Source organism: Lithobates pipiens, unplaced genomic scaffold, assembly GCF_037356315.1.
Source record: "Lithobates pipiens isolate NorthernLeopardFrog02 unplaced genomic scaffold, aLitPip1_a1.2 Scaffold_35, whole genome shotgun sequence".
Classification (NCBI taxonomy): domain Eukaryota; kingdom Metazoa; phylum Chordata; class Amphibia; order Anura; family Ranidae; genus Lithobates; species Lithobates pipiens.
This window is the reverse complement of record NW_027507811.1, coordinates 26,107,184-26,123,405: the sequence shown is the minus strand read 5'-3', so window position 1 is coordinate 26,123,405 and position 16,222 is coordinate 26,107,184. Positions and strand designations below refer to the sequence as shown.

Sequence of the window (16,222 nt, the reverse complement as noted above, 5' to 3'; positions counted from 1 at the left end):
CAAAAGAGCGAGCACGTGACAGGCAGCGTCTCATTAATATTCATGAGGCTGCACATTTATGGGCGGGTCGGCTAATGAATAATAGCTGCTTTATAATTCAGGAGGTGGGTGGAGTTAGACGAGGGGATGGGACATGGCTGGAGGTGGGGGGGTCATAAATATTTATTCTGGGACTGGGAGAATCTGATTATGAATAATAAGAGTGTCATTAATATTTATAAAGGGGCGGTATTTGGGGAGGGGCCAAGTAATAAATAATGACTTTTGAGAATAGTGTCCGGGGATTATGATAAGGTCATTAATATTCAGGAGGGGGGAGGAGACTGAGAGCCCAAGGATGAGCTAGAATGCAAAGCTCATGAATATTAATGAACTCTGAGAAGGTTATTACTAGTTTGGGAAGGGATTTTTAGTGCTCAGTGTTGAATATTCGTTATTATATCATTACTATAATTTTTATAATAAATATATATTCAGTAAATATTTAATTCATATAATTTATTAATAGCCTCATTAATATTTAAACAGTGGGAGGAAATTGTGGATGAATTATAATGTTTGTGCGTCATTACCTTATGTAAAATGATGAACTCTGATCGGGTTATTAATATTGTGGGAGGGGCCAGTGTTCAATATTCATTATTATGTGATTACTATCATTTATATCATTATTATATATTCATTAAATATTTAATAAACATAATAACCTCATTAATATTTAAACAGTGGGAGGAAACTGCGGGTGAATAATAATGTTTGCGCCTCACTACCTTTATGTATAATAATGAACTCTGATCGGGATATTAATATTGTGGGAGGGGCCAGTGTTGAATATTCATTATTATATGATTACAATAATTTATATAATTATTATATATTTATTAAATATTTAATAAACATAATAACCTCATTAATATTTTAACAGTGGGAGGAAATTGTGGATGAATAATAATGTTTGTGCGTCATTTCCTTATATCAAATTATGAACTCTGAACAAGTTATTTATATTGTGGGAGGGGCCAGTGTTGAATATTCATTATTAGATGATTACGATAATTTATATAATTATTATATATTTATTCAATATTTAATAAACATAATGACCTCATTAATATTTAAACAGTGGGAGGAAATTGTGGATGAATAATAATGTTTGTGCGTCATTACCTTTATGTATAATAATGAACTCTGAATAGGATATTCATATTGTGGGAGGGGCCAGTGTTGAATATTCATTATTATATGATTACGATAATTTATATAATTATTATATATTTATTCAATATTTAATAAACATAATAACCTCATTAATATTTAAACAGTAGGAGGAAATTGTGGATGAATAATAATGTTTGTGCGTCATTACCTTTATGTATAATAATGAACTCTGAATAGGATATTAATATTGTGGGAGGGGCCAGTGTTCAATATTCACTAATTTATATGATTACTATAATTTATATAATTATGATATATTCCTTAAATATTTAATAAACATAATAACCTCATTAATATTTAAACAGTGGGAGGAAACTGTGGATGAATAATAATGTTTGAGCCGCACTACCTTTATGCATAATAATGAACTCTGATCAGGATATTAATATTGTGGGAGGGGCCAGTGTTGAGTAACTCCGCAAAGACTCTTTGTGTGGCCCCACAGGGCTGGAGGAGAAGTTCCGGGACCCTGTGGGTAGTATAGTATAGTAACTGATGTCAGCTTGGGGTCGGACCGTCTCTACATCTCCTCCAGCACTGTGAGTACCTCCATCGGCCGTGATTTGCTATGGTGAATGACTTGCCATTAGCTACAGCCAAACACTTACCTTAACTTTCAACCAAAAACGTAATCTTCAACTCACCATAATATTCAACCTAACCTCGTCACTTTAATCAAATTCCTTAATGTAGATAAGGACAGCAGAGGGCACATCTGAGTGTAGCAGTATAAAAGCTCACTTATTCCCACGACAATTGGCAACTTATAAGGCAGGGGTATGGCTCTCGAGCTAGATGTGGCTCTTTTGATGGCTGCATCTGGCTCTCACCTCTCAATTGCGTGGTGTGCCGATCTGTGGATTGAGCTCATAGGAAAGGCCGCAACTTCGGCCTAGCTCCGGAGCTGCGGCCATCTTGGTACACCCGGCGGTGGCCTAGGTGAGCGGCGAGCTGACGTCATCGTCACCCGCCTCAACTACTCGTGGATCAGCCTGCCTGTGTAGTGGTAAGCAAGCAGACAATCGTAGGGGAGATGTGGATATTACAGTGGGGGAGATGACGTGGATATTACAGTTGTAATTGAAATTAGTCAATTAATCGATTAAAAAAAAAAAAGTAGTTTTAAACATATTGTATGGCTCTCGCAGAATTACATTTTAAAATATGTGGCGTTCATGGCTCTCTCAGCCAAAAAGGTTCCCTACCCCTGTTATAAGGCAATGTAGTGATATCAGGCATATACATGTAGAAACGTCATTGAGGGTCAGCTTCCAGGAATGGACCTTCGCAGAACATGAACTTCTTTGGGAGGGATTGCAGCACCTGTAGAGAAGTAAAGGGTTAAGAGCCTTATAACATGTGAGTCTTCCACCTCATGTGTGCCCGATCGTCCATTAATCATCCAGATGTAGGAGAGCTGAGCGGGGTTCACCTGTCACTAGAGCCTATGGAGATGGATGGGAACCCTGGAGAGCACTGGGAGACCACCGGGTGGCTGACGGCTTTCCAGTGCTCCCATCCACATCCAGAGGCTCCAGTGACAGCTGAACCCCGCTCAGCTCTCCTACATCTGGATGATTAAAGGACAATCGGGCCCACATGAGGCGGAAAACCCACGTGTTATAAGGCTCTTAACACTTTACATCTCTACAGATGCTGCAATCCCTCCCAAGGAAGCTCATCCTGTTCTGCAAAGTTCCATTCTCGGAAGCTGACCCTGAGTAACGTTTCTACATTTATTGGCCTGATATCATGACATTGTCTTGTAAATTGCCAATTGCCAAGTGAATACATGAGTTTTTATACTGCTACACTCAGATTCGCCCTCTGCTGTCCTTATCTATTACCATAATAGGTGTCCAACCTGTGGCCCTCCAGCTGTTGCGGAACTACAAGTCCCATGAGGCATTGCAAGTCTGACAGTTACAAGCATGACGCCCAGAATCATGAGGGCCACAGGTTGAGCACCCATGCAGGAGAATCTTCAGTCTCTAGAGAGGTGCTGTACTACAGTGTTTTGGAATCACTCCACCATCTTACCTGGACCCCCCAAGCCATCTCTCTCCAGTGTGTTGGTCACATACACTTCTGCGCCATATCTCTCCACATACATCATTTCTTACCTTCATTTTCAACCTAAACACTAAACCTAGTCATAACCGCAGCCAAAGATCGGAATCTAACCCTTAACCAGCCTAACCCAAGATCCTTACCCCAGCCCCATCCCAACCTATTCCATCACCAAACAAGGACTGAAAATGTTGGCATTTACATAGAATGAGTCAAACTGATCCTGTACCGAAATATCAGCACCGAATCCAATTGTTCTATTCCTTCTAAGCTCCCCCATCTCTTTGAACAAAGCCGCTTCCTCCATCACGCCTCTTCTTATGCGCTTAAAATTTAGGAGCCATCGAGAAGTTCAGCAGTAAGTAGATGTTAGTAATACAAGGGGGTGGATTTTATAGAAGGGATGAAGGAGGTCAGATGGAAGAATGATCAGAGGCCAGATGGACTGGAATGTAGTGAAATTGGACACTGTTGGTCCAAACCAAGTCCAAGCGCAGCATTAGGCTTGGTGCTTCCATGGAAGGAACTCTTGAAATAGACATTTGTGGCAGATGTGGTTTCATCAATTGAGCCAAAGTGATGGATTTTTCAAGGACAACACATGAAGGGGTTTCAGGCTGGTATGCAGGTCCTCACGGAAGGGGTCTTCAATCTTCATCTAACCTGTTGAGATAGAAGTCCCATTCTAAGTTTTTTGGTCTCCAGAATATACAGTAACAGCCACATGCAGATAATAGGAGAACTTTTAGGAAGCGTCTAAATGTTTTGGTGTTCTGAGGATGCTTCTGAAACTGGTTTGAGATTTTTTAGAAGACCACATCTAGTCTGTTTTGATATCCAGATCAGTCTTGCTATTAAAGGATTACTATGGTCAAAGCAAACATTTTCTTTTATGGACCCTACCTCCTTTCCTTGCAATTAACCCTCCCGAAATGGAGACCCTTCTTCTTTTGGAGAGCCTTACTTACACATAGCTCCCAACTGTCCCTGATTTCGAGGGACTGTCCCTTATTTGGAGCAATGTCCCTCATTCCTCCTCAGTTGTCCCTCATTTTGGTCTGATCGATATAGCTGTATATAAAATGCACTATTTATCTTTCAAAAAGTGTTTCCCAGTGTTAAATCTTTCATCCAATTTCAAAATTCTTGCATTTGTACATTTTAAAAGCCAATATTAAGGAATAGTAGTGGTAAAAAAAAGTCCTTGTGGATTCAATTCATCTTTTTTTTAGGTTATTCTCCTTTTAGGGGATGTGGCAGGGAGCATGTCCTATGCCTACATATGTTTGTTAGTAGGTGTCCCTCATTCCCATCTCAAAATGTTGGGAGGTATGCTTACATTTCTAGAAGACATTACCTTGCCTAGCTGATTAGCCTGTGGATTGCTTTTATAGGCAGTGGGAGGGGATGTTGGGTTACCACAGAGCTGGCCGTACACCAGATGGTCCCTGGACATCTCTATTATCCTGGGAGGCCAGAAGTGACATCATGACGTCACTTCTGGCTCTGGCAGATGTAAACACTGCCATTTTTTCCCCTGGAAAACTGAGATTGCATGCTTTTCAGGATAGGGGAGAGATCTGGGGTCTTATAGCCCCCAGATGCCTCCATAAAGAGAACCTGACATCCTTATTTCTATCACAAGGGTTTTTTTTGTGATAGGAATAAAAGTAGGGCTGTTACTGATTAAATTTTTTGTGTTCGATTAATCAATTTTTTTTAATCGATTAATCAACAAATTTCGATTAATTATAACACACATACAGATCCAACTACTTTTAGCTGTTCTCCTTGCATTGCAACTCTGCATTAGTCAGTGATAAATGTGGTATACACTATATACAATCACCCGACACTAGTTAGTTTCAACAATCCATGACTTAACTTCACAGTTCACACAAATACATTTAAATTAAAACTGTAGCACTGATGTAAGTCTTTTTTTTTTGTTCCACAGTAGGTTGACAATCCCTCCACCTCCGGTCTAACTAATCACTCTCACCTTATGGCATGGACCCCTGTGCAAACAGGTGGTCATGCAAGCGGGTATCAAAAGGGTTAACACGGACCATAAACTTCTCTCACGTCTCCTTAAATCTCAGCAAGGACGCCAGGTCATGGGTAGAAAGAAAAGATCTAAGTGCTCACCGCTTAAGTATAAGATTAAATTTTTGTGTTCAAACACAAACTGCTCACATAAAGGTGATAAAAACACAGCATGTAAAGCCGACAATCGTGTTAGTTCCGTAGGGCAGCAGTGGGTGACGTCATGCATAGCTCCTCCTCCGTACGCATTGCGTTCAATCAGAACGTCAACGTCAGCGGACTCCTCCCCCCTTCCCTTTGTTAGCAGAGGGAGGCACTTGGGGAAGGGGGGAGGAGTTCGGCGACACCGCCGATGTCCGTGACGTCACCGGATCTCCGACAGAACTCCCTGAAGACCAGGAAGCCGGCGGAGGGGTGAGTACCGATCAAAAGAATTTTGATTGATCAAAAAAATGAACGATTAATCAAGGAATTAATCTTTAATTTCCACAGCCCTAAATAAAAGTGATCAAAAACAAAAAATAAAGGAACAATATAATAATAAAATAAATAATAATAGAAAAAGATTTAAAAGCACCTCGTCCCATCGTGATCGCACGCAGAAGAGAACACTTACGTAGGTAAATGGTGTTCACACCACACATATGAGGTATCGCTGTGAACATTATAGCGAGAGCAATAATTCTACTGACAGACCACCTCTGTAACTCTAAACAGGTAACCTGTAAAAAAAAAAAAAAAATGAAAACGTCACCTATGGAGATTTTTTAATACCGTAACTTGGTGCCATTCCACGGGTGTGCACAATTTTAAAGCTTGACATGTTAGTTAGGGCTCTATTTACTTGGCATAAAATCATCGCTTTTATTTTACCAAAAATGTATATATTTATAATTTATGAATTTTAATGCAAAAAACAATATATATTTGTGTGTGTGTGTGTGTGTGTATATATATATATATATATATATATATGTGTGTGTGTGTGTCTATATATATATATATATAGTATTTTTTATATATATAGTGTATATATATATATATATAGTTTTTTTTTTTCATTCAAATTCATTAAAGTGTATTTTCTTTTAAATTGCGTTCGAAATATCACTGCGCAAGTACTGTGTGACATAAAAAAAATTGCAATGACCGCCATTATATTCTCTAGGATCTCTGATATATATATATATATATATATATATATATATATATATATATATATATATATATATATATATAGTGTGTGTGTGTGTGTGTGTGTGTGTGTGTGTGTGATTTTTACATTTAGAATAGAAATGCCAGAATTGGCATGGGCATGAAGTAGTTAAAGTCAATGCACAGCTCTACACTATATGTTGGTGCTTTATAAACAAAGGCAGAACATTTGGAGTTCCCTTTTTTTTATATACCCTTTTTTTGTTTTTTAGTGAAGATAATAATTACTGTCATTTTGGTAGTGACCACAAGATGGCAGGACGAACCCAAAAAAGCGTGTGGAACGCAAACGAGTGAGGGGAAATGGAACACAGAGGCGTGACGCTGGGACAGGAAGTTCCGGATGAGACCGGAAGTAGAGCAGAAGACATATTTGTTACTGGCGGCAGGTAATGTTATTTAATATAGCTTCTCATTTCACATCTGTAGCTGCTTATTTCACCGGTGGAGCAGACCCTGGTGCTCTGGGACCGAGAGACCTAATGCAGGAGGAGGTGGAGACCATGGGGGTCAGATGGCAGGTCACATGACACAGCCAGGGCAGAATTTGGGCTGCTGAAACCTTTTTAATATGGGTGTCAGGGTATCACAGAGTTGGCCAGCTTTGCTAATTTCCAGCAATGGCTTCTAAGCACGTTCCTGTAAGTGCTTCGGCCCGTTAAAGGTTCATGATTGTCGGGATTAATTGAACGCCTGACGCAACGCCTTGTTTTCTGAATGATGATTCTTAGAACAAAAGAAAGCGATGATGCATGTCCAACGAGTGATCGTTTTTTAGATAATACTGTAGAAGTAAATTTGTGAACTGGGTTGAAAAAAAAAGAAGACCTTTATTAAGTTCCTTTTAAATGGTTGCTCCACCCAAAAATCTAATTTCAGTTATGGGAGGAGCATGGTGGTACAGGTGATTTCTGATTAGCTGAGCCACCTCCTAGCATGAATTCCGCTTCTTCTCCAACAGCAAGATCTCCCTGCTATAATCCATGACCTTGTTCTTCTACAGCTGTGAGTTTTGGATGTTGCTCCTCCTCCTTTTACATACTAAATAATAAGAGAGAACGAGTGAAAAATCCAGAGGGAATGATGGAAGTCCCTTATAATATGTGCAGCCGGTGTTTGGATCCTGTAAGAAACACAGACATCCCACCATTGGAGTCCCAGAGAGATAGAAGAAACTGTCAAGAAGTTTAACTTCCCAGCATTCACCTGTACATCTGAAGCCCTAAGCATTGGTACTCTTTTGGACAGGGTGGGCCTCACCCTCCATGGAGAAACATCTGGGAAGTAGTTTAGGCTCCATAGTATCCCACTGATGAGCTGTGAAGTGGTACCATGACATGGCTTAGGTCAGGGTTTCTCAACCATTGTTCCATGGAACCCTAGGGTTCCTCAAGAGTTTTCTAGGGGTTCCTTGAGCAATGAGTAATTTCTACCTCTCAAGTTCCCGCTGACACCAATGATCATTTTAGCTCTCTGTAAGGGGGTAATTCTTTCCATGACCACAAGTGTTAGGAGCATTCTTCCCATTGTCCATCACATGTATCACGAGTTCTAGATATAGTAATTTTTTAGCAGGGGTTCCCTGAGGTCAGAAAGTTATTTCAAGAGTTCCTCTGTGTTAAAAAGTTTGAGAAAGGCTGGTTTAGGTTGAAAGCTACTCACTTCAAGAAATCATGATCTCTTGAAGATTGGTCTATCTCCCAACCCTTAGGTATTGCCATGAGCTTGGAGTAATGACTTATGAACTAAGCACGGTTCCTCTTCAGGGTTTCTGGGTTTGCTTCCTTGGATAAGGTAAGGAGTCTAGTCTGAGAACATCTCTAAATACATCTGCCACCCCCATGGATCAAAGTGCCGCTTAAGGCTATTTAGGCATCTAATATAGATGTCTTCTTTAGCTGAAAGGGGCAAACTGACATCATTTTTCCCAGCTGGTCTGTGAACCCCTCGGAATTCTCCCAAAAAAGCTGAAGTCCTCAGTTGTAAAAGGGAAACCTACCCCACCCAACTACTAAAACATTAACAAAGTAACATTAACAATGCCAGGAGATAGGCTGGCATTAACAAAGTTCTTCCATTGACCATGAAAAAATAGTAAAGCATTATTGTGTTTAGGTTGAAAGCTGCTCACTTCAAGAAATCCTAAGCTCTCGAAGATTGGTCTATCTCCCAATCCTTAAGTATTGCCATGAGCTTGGAGTAATGGCTTAAGAACTAACCGAGGTTTCTTCTGCAGGGTTTATGGGCATGCTTCCTTGGATAAGGTGAGGAATCTAGTCTGAGAACATCTCTAAACACATCTGCCACCACTTTGGATCAAAGTGCCACTTAAGGCCATTTAGGCATCTAATATAGATGTCTCCTTTAGCTGAAACAGGCAAACTGACATCATTTCAGAGGGTTTATTTCTCCCAGCTGGTCTGGGAACACCTCGGAATTCTCCAGAAAAAGCTGGAGTCCTCAGTTTTAAAAGGGAAGCCTACCCAACTACTAAAACATTAACACAGTTCTGCCATTGACCATGAAAAAATAGTAAAGCATTATTATGTTTAGGTTGAAAGCTGCTCACTTCAAGAAATCCTGAGCTCTCGAAGATTGGTCTATCTCCCAATCCTTAAGTATTGTCATGATCTTGGAGTAATGGCTTAAGAACTAATCGAGGTTCCTCTGCAGGGTTTCTGGGCATGCTTCCTTGGATAACAGCTCTGAATTCTCAAGGAAGAGCTGAAGTCCATGGGAAGCCTCCCCCACCCAACTATTAAAACATTAACAAATTTCTGCCATCGACCATGAAAAAATAGTAAATCAATATTTCTGTGTTTTACTACTTAGCAGAAAACATAGCATATATGGTATATATTTTTATTTTTATTTTTTGAAAAAGCCCATGGCGTGCAAAACACACCCAAAAAACTTCCACCCAGTGCATAAAAAAAGTGCACACACATAAAGAGTGAAACACTAAAAAGTGCAGACGGGTGTCTGATGTCCTCCAAAAGAAGGACCATACCCTGATCCCCCGGGGCGTTAGGCTCCAGACAGGGACTGAGGTACCAGACTCAACAAGTGGTCTCCCAGGCAAAACCAGGAGACCTCCTTCCCCCGGGAGGACTGCCGAAACAGAACCTCCTAGGTACTAGGTACTATGGGGGCTTCCCCGAAGGTAGGCCCCCCTCATGGATATTGGACCAAGCCAGAAGGCCTATGTCCGCTCTCCCAGAGACTTTCAGGATTGGTCCGAGGACCGACACCCTACTCATCACACGTGCAGTGACTGACAAGTGACAAAGACACACAAAAATAAAAAGTGAGGAAAGGGATAGTGAAGAGGAGAGTGAAAGGTGGCCATTGTGCAATACAATTGTGCCAGCATATATGGTATATGTATACCATAGTAAATAGAGCATTTCAATTTGTGACCAGAATTATGACACATTAACACGAAGATCCTTGAGAAAAGAAAACATAAACTTAGGATAGAAAATATGATTATGAGGCTTACAAATTAAATGCATCCTAATATTTTGTTTTCTAATCAAATTTGTTTCCATTGGTTTTTTTTTTCTTAGATCTCTACAGATTACTTGAACGAAACGATGGACGAAGACTGGAGTCACATGACTGAGAAAATTTTAAACCTAACGCTGGAGATCATCTACCTGCTGACCGGAGAGGTGAGGAGGGTTCTGGGAGGTCACATGACATCACTCTGATCTCTATGAATAAAAACAGAGCTGACCGGAGGGGTGAGGAGGATTCTGGGAAGTCACATGACATCACTCTGATCTCTATGAATAAAAACAGAGCTGACCGGAGGGGTGAGGAGGATTCTGGGAAGTCACATGACATCACTCTGATCTCTATGAATAAAAACAGAGCTGACCGGAGGGGTGAGGAGGATTCTGGGAAGTCACATGACATCACTCTGATCTCTATGAATAAAAACAGAGCTGACCGGAGAGGTGAGGAGGATTCTGGGAGGTCACATGACTTCACTATTATCTCTATTAAAGGAGAAGTACAGCCAAAGCTCGTTTGGCTGTCATTCTCCTGTGCATCACAGGAATGCAGTTCGATCTGCACTCCTGTGACCCGGTTTAAGCAGACAGCGGGCTGAAGTCAGCTGTCTACCAATGTCACAGAGCCGGCTCAGAGCAAGATCGCGACAATGAATTTGGGATCTGCCCACATGCCTGGACCGGCACAGCCTCTCAGCGAGTCTCTGAGAAAATGAGCCAGCTGCTCCCGCCCTCTCCACAGCCCAGCGCTCCAGTGAACGCGGAGGGGGCAGAGCAGAGAGCCGCTGACTGACAGCCACCAGCTCTCTGCCCAGGGAGCCCTGAGATCCAAGCGATCGGTGGCGTTAGATCACTTGTTTCTCAGTCTTAGAGGCGCCGGGGGACAGATGCAGCATCCAGCTAGATAAGTATAATCCTGGAAAAAAACATAACCCCATACTTCTCTTTTAATAAAATACAGACCTGACCGGAGAGGTGAGGAGGATTCTGGGAGGTCACATGACATCACTGTTATTTCTATTAACATAAACACAGAGCTGACCGGAGAGGTGAGGAAGATTTCTGATCACAGATTATGTATTATGCTAATTTTTTCCAACAGGACTATGAGGTAGTGAAGAAGACCACTCGGAAACATATAACACACAGAGAAGGTCAGCGTTTGTCTAAAGGATTTACCAAAAGCCGCACCCCAACCATATCTTTGCCTTCATCCATGATACCTGAAAAAATCAACAACAAGAAGATCCTAGAAGTCACCCAGAAGATCATTGAGCTGCTGACAGGAGAGGTGAGCGGTGGTGGGAATTCTGGGACATTATCCAGTGTCAGACAAGGGATGTGTCTGGATGGTGACTGTATCATTGTGTGTGTCAGGTTCCTATAAGGTGTCAGGATGTCACTGTCTATTTCTCCATGGAGGAGTGGGAGTATTTAGAAGGACACAAGGATCTCTACAAGGACGTCATGATGGAGGATCAGCCGCCCCTCACATCACCGGGTAAGGGGAGACTTTATTATAAAGGGGGCACCTAGATCACCCTAGATACAATGTATTCAGTCAGTGTATCCGTTTCCTACACAGAGAAGAACACCAACAAAAAGCTTCAAAGAGTCCCCAGCAATTTGACGAGTCAGCCGCCCCTCACATCACCAGGTAAGAGGAGACTTTATTATAAAGGAGATACATATTACTGGGTACAGAATGAATCTTCTGCCACACCTTTAGTGACATTAGATCATTTAAATCTTTTTATTAGGGGTGCATATATTACTCATGTTTCTGCACTTAAGCAGGATTCGACTGCCTCTTAGGAGAGGCTGAAGCGTCTCGTTGGAGGCGGTATATGTTGAGGCTCCTGATCAGGCCTGGAATTCAGCGTGGCAACAGGCATTGAGGGAGCTTTCTGTCCTTCGGGTAGCTTTGACTAAGAAATCACTTCTGCATTCCGCACAGAGACTTTTTGAGCATAGGGACAAAAATGTTCAGCTCCTGACACAGTTGGCTATGGGTCAATTCACTTTGGCTATTTGAGACGCGTTGGGTACTTTTATTACCTCTCCTGATCAGATTAGTGCCTGGTTTATGCAATACTATAGAGACCTTTATGCTTCCTGTGTGCAGTATGGGCCACTTGAGTTAGAGGATTTTTTGGACACCATCTCCTTGTTAGGTGTGACCTCAACAAGTCACCTATTTGTCAGGTTATGTTACCGTTTCCCAATTGTTAATTAGAGTTCTTATCTAAGCAAAGAGACACGGAGGTATTCAGTATTTCTGCTCAGAAGTCCGTCGTAACTCTGACTCTCTCTGACTGACTCTGAGCTCTTTATTACTTCTCTTTTATAGACAGAAAAGAGCAAACATCAGCAGTGTAAAAAAACAACATTTTTGCAAAGAAAAAGCAATTCTCCGGGTGTTATCAGCTGATAAGACAATCTTCTGGGCGTAGACTGCTTTTTAGGGCTGATGCGGCCTCTTCTTGATGAGTACGTGACAATAGATGACGAGTCCTTATTTTACTGAGAAGTATAGAGAAAGACAAGTATTTAGTAAGACATATTGTCAACCATTTTGTTTAGACACCCCTTAATCCTTACATTTCCCCCTTTGACATCACCCCTCCCTCTTGCCCTGGGTCCACCTGAACAAGTTCTAGTCGGCCTATATCCAGAGTACTCTCCCTGACCGCGAGTTGTCAGAGGGGTATACACCCATCCCCCTGGACAGTACCAACATCTAAAATTCAGGAAGAGTGGCTTTTCTGCAAGATGGGTGATGTCAAGGATCTAAATCTACCTATCTTCACAAAAGTTCCATCTTTTCCGCATCATTTACCTTGGCTTTCTTGCAAAAGCACATGAACAACTTAAAGCATGCATAAAAGAAAAATACGAATAAGAGCACCACTATAATCGTCATTGCTGCCTTCTTAACCCAAGAGAATAACCCTGAGAAACTAAAAGCTCCACCAAACGGATCCCAGTCGCGACCAATATTTCGGGCCTTCTCTTGTAAATTCTTTACTTCCGTACGGTGTTGTGCAATGATGTCATAATAATCAGGTACCTCAATGCTGGTGTTATGTATCCAAGTACAGCACTCATAGTCCTCAGTAGTTTCACAGAGTCCTGTCAGTGCTGCACTCATACTTTCAATTGCTAATTCATGTAATTCTAATTGTTGTCTGATGGCTCTGGTCTCCAGATTTAACTTAGTAATGTCATCAGAGTTTTTCTCCAAAACATCATTAATAATTCCTGTATAGTTATTTAGTCGTTTCATTAAGTCTATACCCCATCCTGTCCAGGACGGGAACCAAGCCCATGCCATGTCCTTCTTCAGGAATATTTCTCTTTTACTACGATACCTGAGGGGATATCTAGGGTGCATGCTAGCTTCTAATAGGTGATCACCTCGTTCATCACCTACTACTCCCATTACTGGTACTAAACTTGCGAGGTAGCACCATCCCTGAGCTCTTCTAGGTATCCAAGTATAACATTTATCCTCACAACAGATGTATATATTGTTTCCTAGAGCTACTGATCTTGAACTGATATCATTTCTATAACGAGAGGTGTATCCATAGAGGGATAAGTTGGATACTAACCACCTAACATTATTATCCACAATGTTAGTGAGGAAGTCAGATAATGTCTGGTGTGTGCTGGAATTACTGGGATAGAAGCTTCCATTTAATACGACAATGGACAAATTAAATTTGCTGTCTTGGCATTCTCCATTTCCTCCCGTTGTGTTCCCTAAGTTGAAACACCAGGCAGGGGGAAAGGCGAGACCATTTGACTTAAACATTACTGTCTCGCTGGTATTTGTTCTAATTATGTTAATGCTACTGTTAGCAAGATCAGTATAGTTTATAGGAACTGCCATCAGTGGTATACTTGCTGTGCTGGGGTGTAATTTGCTACAAATCCAACATTTCTCATATCCTGACTTCTGGGCATAAGCATATTTAAACTTCAGTAATAACATTTTTTTTAGAAAATCCTTCATCCTTGTATATTTTATTCTGTGAGGTAACCAAACTATTAGCCAGGATTACTGAAACAAAAAGAATAAAAAGATACATGTTGTCATTTGCCAACTGGCTCCTTTTTACAGTGAGAAGCGTGGATCCAGGTAGGTTTCCCTTCCAATTTCACTGAGGTTGCTGTAATCAATAGCACCTGGAAAGGACCTTCAAACCTTGGTTCCAGTGTCTTTCTGGTATGTTTCTTTACATACACATAGTCTCCTGGTTGTAGATCATGAGTACCTGTGACAGAATTAGGGTCTGGAAGAGAAGAATACACACTCTTGTGGATTTTAGTCAGACGCTGTTGCAACTGTATTACATACGTAGTTAACCTATCACATTGTAATTGCATACTTTGAGGAAAATATAAACCTAATCTAGGTGCACTTCCAAACAGTATTTCATATGGGGATAACCCTGTTTTTCCTGTTGGGGTGTACCTAATAGAGAACAAAGCTAAGGGTAGGCACTCAGGCCATGGTTTGTTCAACTCCTGCATAGCTTTTTGTATTTTCAGCTTGATTGTACCATTTACTCTTTCTACTGATCCTGAACTCTGTGGGTGGTAAGGAGTATGAAAACTTTGTTGAACCCCTAACATTGCCATCACATTTTGCATTATTTCTCCCGTGAAATGTGTCCCCCTATCTGATTCTATTGTTTCTGGGAGACCAAACCTAGGTATCAGCTCAGTAATCAGTTTCTTGGCGGTGGCTTTTGCCGTAGCTGATTTCACAGGATAACTTTCGGCCAGCCTGAAAATAGGCAGATGCACACGAGAACAAATTCAAAGGGGCCGCTCTTAGGCATTTGTATGTAGTCAATCTGCAGTCTCTGAAAGGGATATTGGGCCCGGACCTGATGTTTACGTGGGGTTTTCACTCTCTGTCCTGGGTTATTAATCAGACAGATTTGGCATGCAGCACAGTAGTTCCTTGCAGTACTACTGAATCCAGGGGCTAGCCATCCTTGGCTTACAATCCTATACATAGAATTGGAGCTGACATGAGTGGGTAAGTGGACAGCCGCTGCCATTGCGGGGTATAGAGAAGCGGGTAGACATATTTTGTCTCCTTCTCTCCATACATTGTCAAGGCCTGGTGCAGCTCCCTCCTTAACCCAACGGTCCTTCTCAATAGCCCCTGCTTGTTCCTGTAGTTCGATTAGCTGCTGCCATGTGGTTTCGGGCATACTCACCTGTACCGTGGCTAAGGTCTCAGGGCTTACTTCCCCTAGAGCTGCCTTCTTTGCAGTTAAATCTGCAAATGCGTTTCCTTTTGCCTCAGTTGTTTTTGCGCTCGTGTGTGCCGCTATCTTCATGATGGCTACTCTTATAACCTTTTGAAGATTGTTCAGGACTCTTTTGATTCCTTCACCATGTTTAACAGGTGTGCCTGCTGCTGTAAGGTAACCTCTAGCTTTCCATATGTGGCCATAATCATGTGCCACACCGTAGGCGTATGCGGAATCAGTGTAAATGTTCCCTTCTTGTCCCTCTAAGTGTTCTAGGGCTTTCTCTAGAGCGGTTAGTTCCGCTTCTTGTGCCGACATGTGTGCTGGTAATGACTTTGCCTCAATTACCTGTGTGTCTGTTACCACAGCATAACCTGTGTGATATTTACCTTTGTCATCGGCAAATCTACTACCATCTATGTACAGTGTGTGTTCTGCATTTGCAATGGGTATGTCTGTGACATGTGGGAACCCCGTGGTTTCTTGTTCCATAAGTTGAAAACAATCGTGTTCATCAGATGTTATGTCCTGAAACGAAAGTGTGTCAGAATCCTGAGTATCTTGTGCTGTGTCTACACCATTATCATCATTACTCCCCCCTGTCAAATCTGTCTGTAATGGTAAAAGCTGTGCTAAGTTAAAAGAAGTGCATCGCTGAAAGGTAACATTGGGGGGTAGGAGCAAAGTGCATTGTAGACGCAGCTGCCTTGCCATTGATATGTGTTTTGGCTGGACCTGTGACAAGATGGCGTGTATGTCATGTGTGGTATGTACCACTACAGGATTGTCTAAGACAATTTCTGAGGATTTGTCAATGATAATTGACACTGCTGCAACTGCTCGTACACAGGACGGTGATCCTCTAGAGACAGGATCGAGAGC

The 16,222-nt window shown here is 41.6% G+C and overlaps 2 protein-coding genes across 10 annotated transcripts in view; both read left to right on the top strand.

The window, feature by feature from the left end:
• Nucleotides 1-16,222, top strand: part of LOC143955227 (uncharacterized) — a 101,546-nt gene that overhangs the window by 44,920 nt on the left and 40,404 nt on the right. The gene's annotated exons all lie outside the window — the stretch shown is intronic.
• LOC143956245 (uncharacterized) overlaps nucleotides 6,815-16,222 on the top strand; it is a 30,908-nt gene continuing 21,500 nt past the window's right edge. For 6 of the 9 annotated variants that reach the window (XM_077466432.1, XM_077466431.1, XM_077466434.1 and 3 more), the window contains exons 1-5: nucleotides 6,945-8,813; nucleotides 10,119-10,223; nucleotides 11,170-11,358; nucleotides 11,445-11,568; nucleotides 11,653-11,724. In XM_077466432.1, coding sequence (XP_077322558.1) covers nucleotides 10,146-10,223; nucleotides 11,170-11,358; nucleotides 11,445-11,568; nucleotides 11,653-11,724 — 463 coding nt within the window. In that variant the 5' untranslated portion in view covers nucleotides 6,945-8,813; nucleotides 10,119-10,145. Of the gene's footprint in view, nucleotides 8,814-10,118; nucleotides 10,224-11,169; nucleotides 11,359-11,444; nucleotides 11,569-11,652; nucleotides 11,725-16,222 lie in introns of all 9 variants that reach the window. The other 3 variants (XM_077466427.1, XM_077466428.1, XM_077466429.1) reach the window with 3 other exon arrangements.